Here is a 22048-nt window from a genome sequence, read left to right as displayed (position 1 = left end):
TGGTTCTTTCAATGCCAACTCAGTATCTTTGGAAGTTTTAACCTGTGAAAGTTTTACCTATGCAGAATTGCAGTATATCAAACACATTGTTTATTTACACCATGCTCATAATCATTACTTAGCTCTACTCTTTAGCCCTAAAAAGCAACTTTGCAGGCAGCTGGAAGCTTCTGCACCACCACAGCAGGAACTGTGAGCAGAGCACACATTTGTCTGTGCACAAACCGTGCACATTTCCTAAGGTGGTTATTTGGGTCTGACAATTCATTACCTCTGGCTTTATCTCTCAGCCCAAAGGATATGTTTACACACCTGACTAAAATACTTCCTTGCCTGCTTTATTTGTAATTTTCTTTGTAAAACCACCATTCTCTCACTTGTTACTCTTCACATGTTTACAGAATTGCTTGCCAAAATTCTTTGTCTTTTTTAATGATGGAGTATTGAGGAAAAAAAAAGATAATCTCATATTAAAATACGCTCTTTGAAGGTGGGATAAACACAGGTTTTGTAACAAAACACTGTGTACCTAYTAGGACAGTATGTCACATTCCTATGGAAAAGATTGTAATGCAATTGCTGGCAGCTAAAACAGAACTAATTTCTTCACCAAAGTCCAGATCTCAGTAAAAAGAAACATTTCTACAAAAGTTGCCTCCCAAGAACTGTTTCAAGAGACAACAACATTTAATATTCTTCTATATGAAAAATCTTAACTTCCAGCTGTATTTACCTCCTCTGAAATGAATTCATTTCACCACAAATTTACAAAAAGTATAAAATAAGGTGGAGTACCAAACTCAAGTGGGCAAACCAGGTGACCACACTTTATTACCAAATGTTGAAGCAATCCATGGATTTTTTCAAATGCTAAATGTCACCTATTTCTCTCTCAGCTARTCCCAAGGGCCAGCAATTCTCATGGCACCCTGATAATTTTCCTTGAAATTTCTGCAGGGAAAAATCCAGATTATGAACCTTTCCCTGCCAGTGTCTGCAGATAAATCATATTCTTGGTTTTATTTTTTGTGAAGGAKGTGTAGGAACTATGCTGATATCACTGACCAGAACCAAAACCATGCCAGATGACCAGTGCCAGTAGTCCAGCCCTACTGGAGGCTAATACATTTCTGGCTACTCTACCATGGTTTAAGTTTGGGAGGAATCTGTATTTTTTTTTTTTTTTTTTACTTTTATAATTCATATAATTTGATGCTACAATAATCTTCTCCTTCCAGCTATCAAGACAATGATCCCTAAGCGCTTACTATTGCTCATCTTTCTGTAAAGGTCACTGTACTCTATAAATGATTTGTGGCAACCTATAATATAGGAGGGAATACAAAAAAATACCCTGCAAAAGAAAAAAAAAAGGAAAACAAGTGCATCATGGTTTGCTCTAATTTTGTTTACCTAATGCTGTGGCTGAACAAACTCTCAGAAGCTTTTTGGCCTGTGAAATAGTATCTGCAAATCTTTACACAATGTGCTTCTTAATGGTTGGATTAACTCAAATTGTACAAACCCCTGTAGATTAAGACTGCACTGCTTTCATGTGAAGTGGCAAGGCAGTGTGTCAAGAGAAATAAATAAAGATTTTGTCCTGTTGACTCTCAGCCTACCAATCATGAAAACGGGGGCAAAAGGCCTTGTTATGTGGCCTGTGATCTTATCCCTTATCCTGTCTGACCAGCACAAACTGGCAGGAAGGAGTAAGATAAGAAGGAGTATCTCCCTCTCTTTAAAGTGGAAGCATGGTAGCTGTTCTTCAAGTCAGAGCTCATAGTGCAGTATTTATTTAAGAAATTTTCCAATATGATGAATTATTAACTTGTTTTSATTGTGTCCTTTTGGATTAGGCTGAAGAAAAGAAGTACAACTCCCACAATGTCTCCAGACTCAGCATCACTGTTCTTTTGATCAGTACACTTTGGACTCACAGAAGCAAATTGCAATTATATTACCAGTCCAAAAAATAGTGTTGAAACACAGTASTTGTATTAACATTTTAATCAGATGCTTTTGAAATCATCTTCAATGAACAGCAGTTAACTCCAACACCCACCTGGGACAGTGAAGTCAGTTTGATGTTTGTATATTCCTACTGACTGAGACCTTYCAACAGGAAGAGCCTGGTTATTAAAAACCAACTGTCTGTGTATTTACATGGAGCTCTTTGGAAAGGCAATGGGGAAAAAGGGTGCCTTTTTACATTGCTGACAACCAACTTCACTTCCATAGGGGATATGTGAGCATCATGCCTAATACTGCCTGAAGCAGGGGTTTAAATGAAAAACAACTGGTTGATCCTCTTCTTAAATGAGAGCAAAGTGACAGGAGAGACAAGAGAGATTGCATGGGCTGAGTCTGGGCAAATTTGTTCTCTGCAATGCTTCTTGGTGCCTGAACTYTCAAGTGATCAAATATCAGAGCTATGGATATGACTGCTTACCTGTCTATTATAAACAAGGAAACTGGAAATTCTCCCTTTATTGGTGAACCAAGGCAGTCTAGTCATGTAAAAGATAAACTATGTGCTCTTACTGAGCATGATGCAACAAAATGCTGTCAACCATGCAGTTGGTGCTAGTCATTAGTTTTCAAAAGGATTYGAATGGATTTTCTCTTGAGAGCAACACCCAACACAACTAGAATGGACTTGAAGCAAAACATTTTCCTTGACTCATCCAGTTTGGTTTTTTTTCTCCTTATAACTCTTATTCAACTTTCCCTCCTGGATTTCAGATAAAATTACTGAAATCTGACTGTTGCAACAGAATGCTGCTAGACTCAGCTTCTTTGCTGAATTTGGGTGGACAAATATAGGTGATTTTGTGGGTTGGCAGAGACAGCAATATGAAATCAGGCTGGCTGTTCTGGTTAAATGAGCAGTCGAACAGTATGTAAGATTAGGTTTCCATACATAGCTCCCTGCCATATATTGAGGTAAGTAAAACCAGATCGTCACCCTTGTCTCCACTGAAAGAATCTGAAGGCAGAATGAACATTTTGAAATTATGACTGCATTTTAAAAGACTTCTGAAAGATCACAGAAGCCAGACATATAAGAAAGTTTTGAAACCACAGGGAAGATAAGCTGAAAAACAAAGCAGTAGTGGCTAGACAAACCTCACTTGAAAGGCTTGATAACTTTTGTCTGACTGCTTTTGCAGAGGAAGTTAGGAGTTAGAAAAGCTATTCTGCTCTCAAAATCTAACAGTATGTTTCTAAAATTAAAAAGAGAGAGAGAGAAGGATAATGACAAAAGAACAGACATTTTTGGCAGTATCCAGGGAAGTTTGACATGTGGCAGCAGAAAGCACAGATCAAAAGGCCATGTAAGTTCTTTTATTGTGGAAAATACCTAGAATTCCATGTTTATCTTACCACAATAAGCTACTGAATGGTTATCTAAATGGCCCTTGTTTTGCCAGGCAACTCAATACTTCTGTAGGTTTTACTCCACATTAGTTTTAGTCTGGTGTGTTTAAAAGGCTACACAGCAACTCAATCTAATCGAAAAGGTTATGCATCTCCTTACAATCACCACAGAGAGTGATCACCTTAAACAAAAAAATCTCTTTGGTATCACTCCAGAATTATTTGCCCCAGTTCCTATATCTAAAATCACATTGCTGTGATATATCACAAAAACACTCAGCCCTTTCTTTGACAATACATTGCTAACAGGCATTGTGAGAAATCCACAAAAGTTTATTAAAAAAAMCCCAACCCAATATGAGAAGCAACTCACAAGGACCTGTTTGAGTACTTGTGAGCCCTTTTTTTTTTTCCACTTCATTTCCTTACGTCTCCTTTTATAAACTATGAAAAGTTTCCTTAAATTCCAAGCTGGCTTTGCCTATATACCACACTAACAAAGAAATCTGTCTAACGTATTATAAGTGGAACTATTCTTGGCAAAATAATGTCTCTGAGACAGGTCTAAGTCATGCAGAAACAAGACTGAACTTGTGAGTTCACAGTTTCTTTAAAACAAACCAATACCTGCTGTCAAAGCAAGAGGAAAAAAGATATGTCAAACCCAAAATATTACAGCAGGAGCCAGAGAAGACATGAGAAAAAAAAAAGTAGTTCGCTTATCTTCACTGTTMAAGTATCTTCAGAGTAGAAGACAACAGTGTTTTAACCTTTCAATTCACAAGACACACAAAAAGTCCAGAGTCCTGGAAGACTTCCAGCAAAAAGATAAAACCTTGCATATAAACATTCTCTATAATTAGAGACAAAATCTTCTTGGTTCTTGAACAGCATATGATGAATTTTGAATCCACRGGATAAAATCAAATTGTATTTTAACATGGCTCAAGAGAAGCCTTTCTCCTGCAGACTGTCAGTCTCCCTCTTAAAATTATATGAATCCCCCTGTAGTAACATTTTTGCACCTCTCAAAATCAACCTAGAAAAATGTATGGACAATAGGACAATAATAATGAACACTTAAGGACATTCCTTCTTACAGGGAGCAATGTTTTGAATAAAACAGCCTATCCAAAAGCTTACACTCTCTCTTACAGAAGCCCCACAGAAGAAAGTCCTGGCTCTCTATCACAGCTGTACCTGGCTTGCAGCTGAATCACCAGAGGAGCAGCAAAGAGCTGAGAGGTTCCTTTTTCTTCTTGGCTGTGCMACAGGAGCACGAGGGGTTACCTCCTCCCCAAAAGCCATCCCCTCAGTAGCAGACTGTCACCAGCATGGAAGGGAAGAAGCAGGAGCTRCACAGGTCCCTCTTCCTCCTGGTGCAGCTTTTCCATAGGTGTGCACATGAAGCAGAGCCTCATCYGATGTGCAACTTCATTACACATCCGGGTGTATGAATGAGTCATATATAAAAAATACTGGTTTCTCATGGTTTGGTTGCAGGCTGGTTTACGGGTGGGGATTGAGTAAATACATTCGCACATGGGCTGGAAACTACATGTGACAGGATTGATACCCAAGACCAAGGAGGTCACAAGTTAGCAATGGAGGAAGAGGGCAAAACATGCACAGGAAGAAGACATGAAAGAGCAACCAAAGTAAAACAAATAGTTAATTCTGTGGTGAAATACCTTGAATTAAGCTACAGCAACAACTGAGCATCATACGTGACCTCTGCAGTGGTCCTGCATTACTGAAAGCTATTCAGTGGCCTCAGGAAGAAACCTGACTCCACTTGCTGCAGGGTTCCAGGCTCAGCCTGGGATTAACCCAGTTGCTCAGGCCTGGATTAGGGCACGGTGGCCAGGAGCCTGGCAGCAGTGGCCAGCAGCTGCGGGTGTGAGGGAGCCGCGAGCCCGGCGTGCCAGGAGCGGCACAGCAGCAGGTGCCACGTCCGGTGTGGAAAACACTTGGTAAAAATAAAACAGAAGGGAAGTGCACACGAGCCAGAAATTAAATGCTTGCATCTGATATCAGAGGAAGAGCACATCGGTCAGGCAATCCGCTGGGGGTTTGAGCCAACTGTACCCTGGTCGGCAGGAACATTTTATTGACACCAATACCAGCACTGTGAGGGCCAAGAAAAACATTTTGTGATCTGYGCCTCCTTGCTCCACCCCATCACACCCTTCTGCAATGTTCTGAAGGGAGAGGTTCTCCACTGACTTCCAAAAACGTTTTGATGTTGTTTCTACCACATGTTTTCATTTAAATTCTCCTGTGACAGACACCACGCTAATTGCCTCTGGTAAACAGAGTCCTGGGCCTGTGCTGTGCAGGAACGTTCCTCTGCCCCCCATACCCACACAGGAGCATGGAAAGGGCTGGCAGAAGGCACCTCCTGCCTGGATTCGCCAGGGCTGGACTTAGCCACAAAGMTGGCAGCTTGGATTTGCAGCTGGAAACAAATCGAAACAATAGAGATCCTCTAGCAAACCCCAAAATACTGCAGGAGTTACTGACAAAGCATGGTACTTGCATTACTGTGGTTATTCCATTCTAAGAACAGAAGAATACAGAGGCTCTCCCACATCCCTGGTAGCAGACATTGACATAATTTTGTCTGTTTAATGCAGAGCTATTAAACAATTTTAATAGGAAATACCTTTTTAAAAAAAAACATTAAGAACATGCGATATTCATAGTGAAAGAGTAAAACTGGGACACTGTATCTGTAAGGTTTTGGAGTGGGTTTTTCTTTAAAGACTTTTAGGGAAATATATAATAGAAATAGATCAAGAATTAATTCAAATTAACATTTCTGTGTAAAAAAAAAGAAAAAATAAAAAATAATTTGTTCACAACTATAAAACATTTTATAAATGTTCTGATTTTTTTGGGTATGCATTTTAAATGGAAGCATTTATGTCACATGTGTACCTTTAAATAATTTTTTACATTATCCTAAAAAATAATTATTCCTTACAAATATTATTTACTCTCATTTAAAACAACCAACCATGTAGTAGTTTATTTGTTTAGCCARTGGGAAACAAGTGACATTCCTTTTTACTTATTCAAATCAAAGTCAAATATTTGTTCCTTCTGTGAGTAGTTTGTTGCTAATTACAACAGTGTGATGTTTAGTATTTTCTGTTACTAAAAATAGGGCTACAAATTAATAAATGCAGCTAAAATTATGCTTTCAAAGCACAGTGGAAGAAAGCCCAAAGCTCATACATAAACACTGACAGCAGGTCTGTCTCCAGACTTTAGACACCCACATACCCACAATATAGGTGCAAATTGGAAAAGTCTCTGCTTGTTCATCTGGTGGTAAGTGTATCTGGAAATTATATATAGGATGTAGGATTTAAAATCAGAATCAACTTCTTTCCARTAAAACCAACCCCTTTWAACTTTGTTTTTTCACTCTTTACAYTTTTCTCTTGYTGCCTCCTCCTTTCTCAAASRATAGATATCTCCCTCCAGACTGAAGAAATACTCAGCTTCAATTGAAACTGAAGTACTACTAGTTTTTCTCTTTTGAATGAAATAATTGCAAGAGCATGAACAGTTTTTTACAGGCATGTGTAAGAAATGTAAACTCCTTAGAAGCTGAAATAGTCTTTAAAACTTAATTGAGTTCTGGAATTTTCAGTCATGAGACATTAACACAGTCAAGAATTCAGCAATACGAAACAGAACTGGATATTCATGTAGTTATCAGGAAGATCCAGTCTTGCAACTAGCAAGAGGATAAGTTTGGAAGATAAATCTCAAGATGCAGGACAAAATGATCTGTAACTACTRAAGATCAGAACATACGTGATGGTTGATTACCCCACATCCACCACCTGAGAGGTGTTAAGAAACTGCCCCTCAGAGGCAGAAGCCATGGTGAAAAACGTATTACTGGTGTTCTGGATTTCATAATCCRAAGATAACCAAAGACAACCTACGAGAATATCTTCCCTCATCCTTTTCTTAATAACTAATTCTAAATTCTAGAATTTTTTTTTAAAAAAATGAAGTGAACCTATGGCAGTGTGTTGATCAGCAATGAAAATCTTTCCTAAACTTAAACAAATGACACTGCTCAGTGTTTACTAAGGCAGCTATCCCCTAGTGTATGATGGAATCACTACAATCCATTGCACAAGAGACCACACAAAATGCAGTAGCACAAAAGGTACTAATTAGGACGAAAAAATCCACAAGACCTAAAGAGTACCTTTCAAAACAATCTCCACCAACCAAAAGCTCCTGACTTGCTATGTCAAGATGCAAAACRTAATACCACAGATTCTGAATTTATTGAACTGACACAATTACCATGACTGGGTGAATGTTAAAAACACACATCTCAGGGGCACCTGTCAGAATCACAGGTGTTGGCTGCACTTTTAACAACAGCACTGTTTTTCCTGTACTCAATTAATTTGAAGAGAAAGGAAATTGGAATATAGGTTCGTGAGCAATTTGTTTGTCTTATTTACTCTTGTTCTCCTATTTGCGCCCAGAAGACATTTGAATCCCAGTGATTATGGTTAAACCAAACCAGTTAATCAGGTGACATCAGTGCAATCCGCCTTTGTTACAACATCAACTGAAAAATGCTGTAAAGCAGCAACAATAGTCCAGAGATGTATTTACTTTGCTAATGGCTGACATAAACATGTGCTCCCATCCCAAGTGACACTGTGGACAGAACACAAAAGCAGTCCCAGGGAGAAGCCAACAGGACTATTCAGCTGCAACAAGAACAACCCAAGCAGGGAAATGGCTTTTGGACTCACCAAATATTCACCAGCACTGCAGATGGACCAACAGCCAGGGAAGTTGCCACCTCAGTGCTACCATAACCTGCAAGCATGACCTGTTGCCCTCACCCWAAACCTCTGCCTGTCTGCAATCATCTGCCAGACAAGAACTCCTCACACCTTCTGCAGCACACCTCCAGAACTATGGAGTGAGAATGCCTGCTCAAAACCAGCGTGGCCAGAAGTGTCTGCACACCAGAGCTTCCAGGGCTTCATTATCACTTCTGTCACAAACTTACTGTGCTCTCATGAGTTAATAAAGGGGCTTGAAATTAATTTTAGTATTTAGGGATCACTGACAAGCCCTATCTAGAAKGGTGCCTTGAAGATGCCTCCCAGGCCGTTCATCCCTGAGCTGGGCAGGAAGCAACTGGAGGTGCTTTGTTTAAAAAGCAGAGTTGGAATAGGAAGCAAAGCACCYTTTTGTGCAGGTGCTGCTCTTCACTGCTGAAGGAGCCAGTGCTGCACTGAACCCATCCCCCAGGCAGGGCCCTGCTGCTGSTTCCGTGCAGCTTCTGGCAGTCATTGACAGAGGCAACCCAGAAAGAACAAGGGCTAAACCAAATATGTGCAAAAACACACCTATAAATGCCTCGGGACATTCTGGGCCAGAAAAGCTTAAGTTTCTGAAACCTAAGGAATCTCAGGTGTCTGCAATAACTGGGAGAGGTTTCCATGGGCAACACTCTTGAATGCAGCTGCCTGAAATATGCTTTAAGGGATACCAAAGTCCTAGATTCTTTGCTGGATTTAACAATAGGTACTGAAACAAGATTACTGCAGGCATTTATTCAGTCAGCTGAATACAAAGCATTCTAAAAATACTTTTGCTTGTCATAAAACTAGATTAGAAAAATATATGCACAAAATTCACATGAACAAAGGTAAGTATGAACAACTACCTGGGACTTCTGAGTAACAAACAATACACACTATTTAAAATGCAGAGGCGCTGCCACAAAAAAAAAAAGTTACTAATCCTGTTGGGGCAAAGTAACTGCACTGGTGTGTGGTTTGCATGGGGGAGGGAAGGAAAAAAGAAAAGGAATTGCTTTATTAGCCTTCTGGCAGCTTTGTTTTGTTTTCTTAAAAAAAAAAAAACAAAAAAAAAACCAAAAAAAAAACAGTCCAGCTCTTTAAATTACTTTTAACTGATAGATATAAATGAATAAACTTATATTTATCAGAGCAAGTATTAATGATCTAGTTAAACTTCATTTATTCCCAGAGACACCTTAGGGCTAGTAGTTTAATATGTACATTAATAGGTTACCTTACTTTTATAAACTGGAGGRTAAAATTGAAAGACTTTCCACTGAGACATTCTATTAGGAATATTCTTCCTCAGCATTTTCACTTTGAGTGAATACAAAGTAAATCCACGTTACTTTGCTAATGAACCAGCTCTTTGTTCATTTATCTATCGAGCTATTTATAAATATCTTGCAATCACAGCATTATCTGGGGGCTAAAGAGCATGTTTCAACTCAAAACAAATGRATATGTCATCCCATGTCCTTCCATAAACAAAAGCTAAGGGCTTGCAATCCAGCAGAGATTTAACCTTGTAAGCACGTTGCATATGTTCATTTTCATAGCTTTTCTTAGGTGCTGCTAAGAGAGTAAAATACGGGTAGTTGCGCTTAACACTGAGCAGTCTGAAAAGCAATAAATTGTTGCACCAGATGTATGTGAGACAGGGGACACGTGTGGACACTGGGGAGGGTCCCCCCTTTCTCTGTGTGCAGTGTGCTCTGCTGGGTCACCCCGACTGTCCGGGGACCAGAGGGAACTGCTGCCTCCTTCCAGCAGGGAGGTAATGCCCATCGGGGGAGAGGAGGCAGGAACTCACAGAATCTCCTCAGACAACTTCTGAAAATATGCTGATTCATTTGACACATTGTTATCTGAACATATGCAAGTACTAAATAAAWAACTCTCAGACTTTGGGAGAAAGGTTAAATTGAAATGAATTCTAAAAAATTCACATTAATAACTCAGTTTCAAGATATAACTGAGTGTAAAAACAAAAGAGTTGTGACATAAAAAAAATCAGTTAGTGATTTCTTCACTTGTTCTACTTGCAATGCTCTCACTTTAAAAGTCACTACACATTCCAAAACCAAGTTTATTTAACCTTGCCTGATCAAGCARTGCAGAACATCAGAAAACCTTTACACCCTGTTTTTTCACCTGGAATTAGACAACGTGCTTACCATATCCTGCAGCCCCCTCATTCCCTAAATCCTAGTGAGGACCTACACTGAACTGAAGTTCCTCCCAAGTTTAYATGTCTCAGCTGTACTAGGCAGAACATAAAGATTTTTCTCATTTCACATTTTTAAGCTCGGGCACTGTCCCCACCCTTTCCCACTCAGACCTACCCCTCTCCACACGGAGTGATTCGAACCAARTGAACCCTGCAGCCCTAACCCTGCTTCCCGTTATCACATCCCGCTGTGCCAGCGGCGGGGCCACCCCTTACCTGCCGGGCTTTTCTTGGTCTGTCCTGACTCATGAGAGCACAAAAGTGGCTGCARCTAAAAACACAGAGCGTTTGCTGTCCCTCCAGAGGGACTGAAACCATCCCCTTCTGTTTACACCTCAAATCCCAAAGTTCCAGTAGYGTTTCTGCTGCTAGACCTTCACCTCCCAATGTGTTTACCCTCTACTAATGTACTTTTACCCAAGGAAAAARATCTATTAAGAAGAGCTCACACGTTACCTATGATATCAAAACACACACTCAAAGTCAGCCACTTTAACCAACTGATACTGTGATTCATGWAAAAACCAAAAAGCTTCAGTATTTTAACAGGTATCAAATCCTGGAATAAATGCTGTTGTAATTTTAGGGTTCTATTTTAACAGCTAAAGGAGAGACATCTGGCAATAATCTACAAATAAATACAGTGTCTCCATTCTTAGTTTCTCCTCCAAAACACTACCTAGGAAATTTTTGCAGCATGATTCATATAATCAACATGATACATTACAATGCCTTTCAAATAATTCTGAATTCTTAGTTCATTCAATAAAGAACTCGTTTTTGAAAGAGAAAAGGGAACATGCCCTGCCAGAAAACTTGCTTTATTGACTCAGCCCTGCTGCCAGCAGGAACAACGTGGTGAAGCAAACTCCATGATTTCAAAAGCATTTTTTCTACAGCAAGGGCAGAAAAAGAAAGAGGCTTATTTACCGAAATGTGAGATTCCACAGGTGAGGCCAGAGACGATCTGAAATCCTCTTCTTTTAGTTCCAAAAGTTTTAATTTATGACGAGTTCTGTAATAATCCTTTCAAACTGCCAGGTACGACGCACGCCATATCTCAGCCGTGTTTTCTTTCGCCCTTTTGCAGAGTAACTTTGTTATTTGCATAAAGCTTAGTCCTGGCCTATGGGACTTTTTGAACATCTACATGTTAGATTAGCTGTCTTGACAYGCTCTGTCAAGCATGACATCATGGATCTCCATGGTAACCTTAGCCACACCTGCCCAGATGCCAGAGTTACCTGTCATGTTCAGACCTAAACGAACACAACAAAAAACTCTCAACCACCATTTYCTAGGCAATCAGCCCTGCAAAGGCACCGGAAGGATTTGGGTTTTGTTTTTAATTGATTGAAATCTAATTTCGTTTGCCAAGAAAATGTTTTCTTCACGGAGCACTGCCTGAAGCGATAGAGCTGTTCCTGACCCTTCCACACCTCCCAGCCTATTTCCTAATCAAACAACAACTGAAGAAAGCTGTGGCAAACTTCTTCCAGCTCACTCTTTTACCCCASGCTCACAAGCTCCTGCTCTGAAAAACTTCTACACATTCATTTTTGTTCTCTGCCCCTCARAAAGGTTTTTTCAGAGGTGACTTGTAAAACAGGTTCACAGCAGGGATTACCTCCTCCCATGGCCAGGTTAGCATTTTAACCTCTTAATTGCTAACTCCTTTTCATCCTTGCAGCTACAGACCCGGCTTTTACACTTGCTCCCGCTTTTTCCCTCTCTGCCGACCAGAGTCAACCTCACCTCAGTGGGTGACCATGTCCTGCCATGAGCTCCACAGCAGATGATTCACACTGCCTGAAACTCAAAACATCCCAGACTGTTTCCTTCTTGCTTTCTCTTTTTTCTTTCTAACTTTCCTGGGGATTACATTAGCACYTTCCTTTCATTACCACAAAAGAGACAGCCGTGGCAGAGATAAGGTATTCAAAGCTCCTGCAGAAACTTGCATTACCTAAAAAAAAAAAAAAAAAAATTTGTTCCTCAGCTTTGCAGGCTTCCAGGCGGAGGGAGCTCTGGTGCCCAGCTGTGGACTTATCCTGGAAGGGGGAAGAGCTGCAATGTGAGGGTGAGCTGTGGGCTGGAGTCACGGAGCTGTGGCCATTCCCAGWGCTGCATTCCCTGTGCTGGGGTGCACAAGGCATGGATGTCTGCACCCCCCAGGCTGCTGCAAAGTCATGCTCCAGCTTAACCACAGAGCAGCTCAGCTCCAGGCTATTTGCCTGCCTTGCAGCAAGATCCCAAGCCCCTTGTGCAAATAAAGATGGCCCCTGCCTCTGTGAGCTTTCCTTTCCAGAGCAGGATATCACAAACACGGCAACAAACCTTCAGAGGAGAAATGATCTGTGTGCACAGCTGGGAGGTTTCAGTCRCCACGTTAGCTAACCATCAGTAATCCCTGCTGGCATTTTACCTGGCCATGATTGTGCTTCTGATTTGTGGCAGATTATCAAGAGTAGGAATGGGTCCTCAGGAGGCACATCCAGGGAGGGATTTATCTGAATAAATGAAGCCTGAAGGAAGCCATTAGTGCATAGTGGAAGATGCAGACAACATTCAGAGCTGCCCTTGCTGGTGGAAATGATACAGCATCAAATATTTTTCCCTGTTTATTTCCTGCAAACAAGGAGTCAGTTTGCCATACTCAGATACTGATAGCTAAAATGGTCAAGAGAAGAAAGTCCACATAGAAAAAAATGGACAATTATCAGTCCTAATTTTCTGTTGGCTGTGGACCTGACAGGGTCTAGAGCGACCTGGAAGAGAAATTACATGATATACCAGGGCCTACTTCCTGACTGTCAATACTGGGGTGTTTTCTCTTTCAGCTGCACCATTTGACAGAGAGATTAGAAAATGGTGTTGCATTAGCTACTATCCTTGATAGGTGTCCTAAAGTGGGGAAATTCCCACCATGGACAGTGTTGCCACTTTCCAGGTATTGGAGYAACTGGAGAAGTAAGAAGGGAGAAGAGGAACCGGGAAAATAAGTTGTAACATTTAAAGTCACATCTTCCCATACATCCTACAGGTTTTTTTTTGTGATACATGTATATGTTACATACAAATACCTGCTATATGTGCCTGTAGTTTGTCTTCTATACYACTGCTACACACATTGATATATAAATGGGTGGAAAAAAAGGAAGTATCGATGCTAAACACACATATACACCCTCCAGGGCAATATTATACTGTGGTCTCATTCATGGAGTGGCTAAGAAAGCTCTCATTATACACACAGATACATGCACACACACACAGCTGTGTGTGTGCATATAGATASAAATATATATCTATATACACRCATATATATATCTATCTATACACACACACACCCCTATGTGTGTGTGCATATAAACACACACAAACATACACACACCAAACACTGATACATGGGTGTGCACACAGAGACACAATTGGTAAAGAAAATCCCCCTCTGAACTGTAATGCCACGATCATCATAGTCTTATTGCATCTGATGAGCCACACACTTGATACATCACATGCCAACTAAGCAAGTTTCTTACAAGCAACTTGTACTAGTGATTTCTGCATATTTTAATGTGGTTTTGCTTCAGTTTTTACATTTTTTTAAGTAATGCTGTATGGATGAAGTCTTCAGTATTTCTCACTTCCAAGAAACATGTTTTGATGTTCTAATAGTAGTTTTAAAGCTATTTTGTTTTTAAATTGTTAAAAAATTTATTACACACAACACATATAATACATTTGTCTAATCACCAAAAAATAGAAGCAGGAGAATGAATTTTACCCTCAATAAATTAGCAAGGAAGACACATTTTAAACAAATATCAAGAGCAGTTACTGCATTCCTTCTGTAATTTATTGCCTTCAGAAAAGGCTCAAATTACAGAATGTGTAGGGTATAATGCTGTAGGCTGTTCAAACTAGGTTTGCAGTGTCTGCAACACTGGAACTAAATATTTACATGACTCCAAAAGATCTAATCTCTGGATTTCACCCCCTCCCACCCCCTTTATTTAATTTGTATGCTATCTTTATCCACCACCCAGCACATTCCACACAGTCACTAAAGTTCACGGAAGAGATAAGCGGGGAGAAAAAAAAAAGTCAAGACTTTCAAAATAAAGGAGTAAAGCTATTTAAAAATAAGGAATAGATCATCCTCATTAGAGCTGAAGTCTTGCAACAATTTTAGCTGGATACAGATGGATTCTAACAGTGATAGCACCTGGGATCTCTAGAGACCCTGTAAAGAAGAAGTTCTAGGGGTGAGTTAACAAATTACCATCTTTCCAAACCCGTAAGAGTCTGATCTTCAAAGCCTCTCAAGCTTGCAAAGCTTCAAAGAAACCTGGAATTCACTAAGAGCTTCCATAACACAGTATAATATTTTTCCAACTTATTTTTATTCCTTATTTACRATTAATTTGCTGTGAGTGCTGAAAYACCTATAAACCACTAAGGGGAAAAAAAACTTTTACAAAAAGATTTGCTGCCAATCATTTGTTAAACCRAGGATAATGAGCACAAGATTTTTTTAGACCGAACTCCAAATTCTGATGCTTGACTGAAAAAAATGATAATTATGTTATAGACAGCAGATTGCCTGAACAGATTAAAGTCTATCATTGCACCCAAAATCAGAGTCCAGAGTCAGGAAGAGATCCTTGCAAGGCATTCCCCGAATTCAGAAGGTTGGCGTGTTGGCAGCCTCCACCTGCTCTGAAAAATACATCAGCATGTCACCTCTCCTTTGACCCTGCATCTCCTGCTTGCTGCTGGAAAGCAACTGCAGGCAGAGGCAAACCACCCTAAGCCACGCTGCTGACAGACAAATGTGGGTGTCAAAGCTGCTTGGAGGAGGCAGATGGTTATGGGCAAGTCTGTTCTGTTTGCATTACAAAACTCAAAAATAGAAAAGAAAGCAAATGAAAGGGTAACAGAGCCAGCTAAAGCATACAGACACACTCTGCAGGTATTTTCTCCCAGGCAGTGGTGCCAATACTGAAAACGTAACAGAAGTTAACAGCTGTTCCATATTTTCCCTTCAGCTGTGAAAAGCAGATTGAGACTCATATACTAAAATCAAGAGTCTCACCTTCATTCCTTTCTCTGTGTATGCTCTAAAAAAATGAAAARCACTTCAGAAATGTCAATTTCAACAAACAATTCCAAGGTAATATTAAATAGATWGATTTTAATTATTGTTTCTTTGAATTTCAAGGCAACATCTGAATCACAGGCCATATAAAGAAAAATTGTTTCATACTTTGTTACATTCTCACCTTTTGTAGTGAGGTAACACTCAATTTTGTAAGAGTTATAAGGACTGTTAACAAAAGACATATAAATTTGACTTCCTTACCTGATCTCTCAGTCTCTCCTGGTGTCCCATTATTGCTGTGGCATGGTGAGGATATTTCTGTTTCAGATGCTCAAGAAAAGCCTCTCTCTTCCTGTCCATTTCTGAGGTTTGCATTCCCAGTATTTCTTTGGAACTGCGAGGGCCACCTACTGTATGTCTTCGAGGGATGTTGCGGGTGGACTTTGAATTAGAGGAAGTGTGACTGCTCGGGCTCGAAAGGAGCTCTTTAGATCGGAGACATTCTGCATCGTCGAGTGATGTTACATGCAAACTGGGTTTTGCCTGGTCTGAAAAGAAAYAAAAAACAAACCCAAACATACTTTATGTTATAAAAACTTAATACCAACATTTACATTAGTAGCAAAGAGGAAAAAAAGATTGACATAAAAGCTAGACTCTTTAAAAGTCTGGCAGTGTGCAGTAGCATGTTCTGCATCATTAGGCATATACACATCATAGTAAGTGGCCCAGAAATAATCCCTTATATAAGGGATTATATGCACATACTTATATACTTCTAACACACAACTGCAGTATTGCCTCACAGAAAAGTGAGCATCAATAAAGCAGAGTTCCTTTTATATCAATTTTACCTATGTGACTTGAAAAGAAGATCTGACAGGGCCCTTATTCCCTGACCTTTAAGATGTACAGGATGCTTTCTACAAGAAGAAACAGATTTCTTCAATAGGGTCCAGTGCACTTAATGGCCCCATAACTAGTATCCTTAAGGATATGAACTGATAAAATTCCTTTGACAAAGCAGATTTCTAATCCTTAATCTTTTTTTTCAGCTGTTTTCAACATGTTCTGAAACATGGAGGAAATAATAAGAGGGCTTGGGAGTCTCTTTTTCCTGATTCCTGGCTGTGGTCTGGTYTTAAATTTCACGGATCTCCCTCAGATTTTATATGTCTCAGGACAGTGGTGGAAAATTCTACATCATTTTTTCATAAACCATTTCTTAAGAAATAGAATAAAAGCAAGTTTCATGTGACATAAAAAAGGGGGGGAAAAACCTCAGATAAATTTTACTACTTTAAAATCTCCTTTAAGACCAATGACTGCGACAACATTTGTAAAGAAATAGGCACACACTGTGGGTATGTAAGTGCTGACTTATCTTCAGGTAACTCTGTAACATGAACCCTCTGTGCTCAAAAAATTGTAGACTGGAGGGAGCCTTGCTACCTAATACCTTTGAAAAAAATCCCTCACTCCTTTGTCAGCAAACAAAAAAAACCCTGCAAAAACTTGAAGCATTGAAAAGGCCTCTCCAAGTCTSATGTGGCCTTCCTCATCTTTACCAGGCACTCAGATGCCCCTGTGAGTGTTAACCCTTCACAGCACCTCCCCAAGAGCAGAGAGCTCCTTCCTCTATGTTTTGAATAAATCTTCATTTCCATCTGTCTGACACTTTTTGCCTCAGAGCTCCTTATCCTCCCACTGACGTTTCCCCCGCGTGCTGCCATTACACGGTCCCGCTGTTTGGAAACAGGCACCTACTCGCTTCTTTTTATGGCTCACTCAGTCATTCTGACACCGTGCCTACCACTTGCCTCAGCATTTTATGCTGAGGATTCCTCAGCTTTCTGGTGTACATTGTCAACTGCCTGCCACGTGCCATGGAACATCCAGCCCGGGTAATAAGAGCAAATCCTCCATCGGTGGAGCTGCTGCTGGTGTGACATCCCACCAATTCACATAGGGAATCGATTTCTTTGGGTTCCATAACAGAACTTGGCCCTGGAAGGTCCACAAAGACTTTGCATGTTTCTGTAATCTCYCTATACTATTCAAGGGCTCCGAAATTTTCAACAACACCCTCTTGTTTGCATTAATGGAAACCTATCCTGAAACCAGATCCAGGCACAGCGGTGCAGTGACACCACGCTTTGAAGAACACAGATCTAGACGTAGCTTTGTGAGAAGGTTTGGTTCATAGGGAAGTCTTACTCTCATACAGATTTAAAATGACATCTGTGATCTTCACAGCATCTTCTAAGACCTTCTCAGCAGCATAATCCTAGTTAAACCTTCAGAGCAGCAGCCTCACCTTCATGTACAAACACCCATGCATTCAACTTTTTCAAGCACAACTCAATTAAGAAATATTCACCCTCTCTGCTTATTGAAAAGTCAAAGCGTGAGCCAACCAGTACACTGAGCTTGTTTGAGAAAAATGGCAAACAGGAGGGTTTTGCTTACAAGAAGCCTGCGTGGCTACTCCAGATACACTCAGCATAAATGGTTTCTGAAAGCTGCACAGTCATTCCAATGGATTGCACATGGGAGGGAAAAGAGGTGGGCTAGGGCTAGATGGAATTTACCATCTTTAATTTGCTGCACCCAGAGCCTGGAGGTCATATSCCTGAGGCTCTGGAACAAAAGCACAGACATAAAATAAGGGATTTTCTTGGAGCTGGAGGGAATCAGCGCAAGTGCAGGTGACTGAATGCAGCAGTTTGGTAAAAGCCCTCAAAGAATGGTCACAGCAGCAGMTTCACTGAAAGTGATGGCTGGCACTTCCTCAAGAAGGCGGGTAAACCTATGCTGACAAGCACAACCCAAAACTCTTGACTGTATATTTTGGGTATTAAATCTCTCTTACGCAAAGTCATTTGCCACTCTTCACTCCAATCATTTCAATAGTTTAAGAAAGAGCTAATTATTTTGCACATACAGAGACATATCAAGTGAAGTGTTTTACCACTGTTTGTTATTAGGCGAAACCTTGAAAAGGAATCAAAACTAACATATTTTTCTTATACTGTATTAGAAAGATCAACAAATTCTCTTATTTTTCTTTCATACATTTGGAAAATACTGCATAAACACCAGTGAAAAGAAAGGAATGTAAACTATGCAAACTAATTTCTCATCTTGCCACAGAGCTGACATGGGCATCCAGCAGGATCCTGATCCTGCACCATTACAGCACACAGCAGCATGTGACTTTCTTTGCAAAAACCAAATTTTTTTATGTTTCTCTCTGGGTCTTTTCCCTACTAACTGCTGAAAAAAATGTTTTGGGCCACTTCCTGGATGGGGGTAAGTGACTTCAGTGGTGAGGCTGAGCACTGGGGTGGTGAAACCCTCATGTGGATCTCAAGGCACATCAGCTCTACAGACGCAATGTGTGCCACAGTGCTGCAGGGAGGAAAAACTGAAAGAGGCATTCTAGACTCTGGAGTTGCTCAATAACATCGTGGGTAAACCTTCCATATCTCCCAAGGGAAGATAATAGGCCTAGCAAATCAATCTCCACAGATAACTGTGAAATGTGTGAAAAATCATGTGATGGTTCCCAGATGAGTGCTAAGAGTAGGAAAAGGATGAATTATGCAAGTAMCCTCCTTGGGAAAGGAGGAAAGAGAAGCCAATAGAAAACACAGAGGTGTGAGATAAGCTTGTCTCCCTCGCTCCCTCATATTCAGAAGCTAAAAGCTGAAGGTYTTTCTGTTCAATAAAGCAGCAAGTCTAGAGGGCCACTAAAGCAAGCCTTGCTCATTGACAGGGAGGAACTGGGTTATCCAAAAGCTTGAGTAACTCTCACACTTGATTTGTTTCTCTGATCTGAAAACAAGTTTCAAGATTTCTTAACATCACCAGCATCACCCATTACTRCAGTAAAGGCCCAGGTCTGGAGCGTAGAAGCACTATGTCTAGGATTAACAGTAACATTATAATGAAGGATTAATGACTGCAAACTAGGAGAAAAAAAAATAAAGAAAAATAAAAATCCTTTGACATGTCCTGGTATGTAGTTCTTCTAAGTCACACTCTCCAAAGTCTAAAGGTCAGGAAARTCACTTTGCTTCATTACTTTAAATGCTATGAAGAATTTAATAGCCCTGTTTTGGAACCCAGGTGACATGAGAGAACATTTTCAGAATAATTTCAGAAAGGAAAAAGTGTGGACCTGGCCCATATTAATACTATGAAACTGAGCCTTGAAGCAAACCTCATTCAATACTAAAATTTAAAGAAAGAATACAGATTTAACAGCATGAGTCAAAACAACTTCTGTTACATTCATATTAGAAGTAAATGTGATATTATTTGGAATTGYTCTAATTTACTTCACTGTCTTTACAATTAGCTCTTTTTCCAATGCAAATTTTGGCTATAGGCCAAAACTACTACACTTGGTTATGAGCTTTCAGCACTCAACAATTTTGGGAACTGTAKGATCAGTCTGGTCAGCCCTCTGTTTTCCTAGCTCCACATGTATCTGAGGCAGTTTCACACAACTCCTACAGAAGAAATGTATTACTGAAGGCTTTTTTTTTCCTAGCCAGACAAATTCTTAAAGTGAAGATTTACATCCCACTAAACATAAACATACACAGGTGACTTGCAATGCTCAGTAACTTTACTTAGTAAGTGATTCAAAAAAGCATCAATAAATGATCATCCAACTAAAAAAAAAAAAGGCACATTTTTTTTTCTTGTGTGATTTTTTTTAAAATCATTTGCACTTTTTGTTTCACAGAAGCACAGTAGCACAACTTTTCCTGAAGTGCCTTTGAATAATACAATATGCATGAAATGGGAAYGTTCACAGGTGCCACACAAATACTATAACAGATACAGATTAAGTGCTTGTCATTCTACCTGAATATTATGCTCCCCGTGGAATGMCCCACGTAGAATTCGCCAGGAAATAGTTCTGGTTCACTTTATAGGATATAGATAATGCGGCAGTGAATGTATGAATGCTCAGCAGCGGAGCCGCCGTGGAAACCCCGCTTAGACAGTCCTGGCTTCGCTCCAAAACAAACCCCAGTGGTTTCACTCAAAGCAACTTCACCCTGTCACAATCTGCCGTGGATCTCCCCCTTTTAGCAGACACCCCGAGGTAAAGATGAGCTCAATCCCATTTTTGCGAGGGAAGAGCTGTTTCTCTGCCAYAGCTGAGGCTGGCAGAGCATTTAAAGGGAAGGGGACATGCTTTCCCCACCTCAGCCTCCGCACCCGTGACAGCCACGCACAGCTCCCGGCTTCAGAGGGCACACACAAATATCTCCAAAGACAAAGTTAAACTCACAAAGTTCAAGTATCAGGGAAATGTGCACAGCAGAAAAGAAGAAAGAAAAAAAAAAAAAAAGCTATTTTTCTTTTCATGCATTCTGCCTCCGGTTATAAAAAGCAGCAACGGGGGACATGCTTAAACATAGCTCCATCTTTGCCTTACTTATATCGCCGCTTACTTACCCCTCGCCTGCCTGCTGTCTGTTGGGCAAGCCAGGCACAGCTCAAGTTTCTGGCTTTCCTTTTCCTCCATTGTCCCTGCCTACCGCACAAGCTCCCCTCTCCAGCTCGGAGCCGCAGCTCCCGGACCGTCAGCGCGGGGCTCGGCAGGAGAAAGGAAGCGCTGCGCTGCCCCGGCGCGGAGCCCCCTCACAGCCCACGGGCGGGCACGGCCCCGCTCCCGGTCCTGCTCCCGGTCCCGGTCCCGGTCCCGATCCCGATCCCGATCCCGATCCCGGTCCCTGTCCCGGCCCAGCCCGGGCCCCAACAGGTGACGGCCCCGCCGCCCGGCCGGGCGAGAGGCAGCGCTGCGAGCGCGATTACAGGCCGGAGCCTCCGCTGGAATCCGAGCCCGCAGCCCTTTAAATCTCTGTCATGGGACAAAAGCCTTTCCACACGGTGGGGTTTTTTTAAGCTCGTAACCACCGAGCCCACAAGCATTCCTGATAAATGCGCCTCTGTCTTTTTTAGCGTCTAGTTTTAAAGTAATTCATTATATAAACTCTTTGAGGTTTTGTTTTCAGTTGGACTCTTTCAAGCGGCTCAGAGAATGAATTGGGGAAAAATCAAGATACAGGAATTCAACTTTAGTGAAGCCAATAAAAATGAATGGTAGCAATATGTAAGCACGGACGTTGGTTAAGAGGGATTTCGAAGCCTCAATAGCAAAACATATAGAAACATATAACTAATTCTCTTTTGGCAGATCAGATGCCAGCAGCCTGCATGAAAAGCGATAGATCTACCAGGCTGCAAGAAAAAAGTAGTGTGGCTGAGAAGAATGAGATCAAATCCCTCAGATTCCAGCAGATGCCACATGTGTTGATTTAGTAGAGAGTATCAGACTCATTTAGTCTACCCAAATCATAACACTGAGTCAGAGATGGTGGAACGAACTTAATGTTGAGTTACAGCATCAAGACCAGAAAGTTTATCCACAGACAACTTCTGAATTAG

The 22048-nt window shown here is 40.7% G+C and overlaps 1 protein-coding gene across 12 annotated transcripts in view; it reads right to left on the bottom strand.

Annotated features, from left to right (window-relative positions):
- Positions 1 to 22048, bottom strand: part of KIAA1217 (KIAA1217 ortholog) — a 332780-nt gene that overhangs the window by 157763 nt on the left and 152969 nt on the right. For 8 of the 12 annotated variants that reach the window (XM_057383857.1, XM_057383895.1, XM_057383937.1 and 5 more), the window contains exon 2: positions 15839 to 16125. In XM_057383857.1, coding sequence (XP_057239840.1) covers positions 15839 to 16125 — 287 coding nt within the window. Of the gene's footprint in view, positions 1 to 4581; positions 4661 to 11403; positions 11657 to 15838; positions 16126 to 21055; positions 21283 to 22048 lie in introns of those variants that run through there. The other 4 variants (XM_057383954.1, XM_057383849.1, XM_057383884.1 and 1 more) reach the window with 4 other exon arrangements.

This window comes from Malurus melanocephalus, unplaced genomic scaffold (assembly GCF_030028575.1).
Source record: "Malurus melanocephalus ecotype Western Australia unplaced genomic scaffold, MMel_1.1 scaffold_14, whole genome shotgun sequence".
Classification (NCBI taxonomy): Eukaryota; Metazoa; Chordata; class Aves; order Passeriformes; family Maluridae; genus Malurus; species Malurus melanocephalus.
Note: the sequence above shows the minus strand (reverse complement) of the source record. Positions and strands in the feature narration are given on the sequence as shown.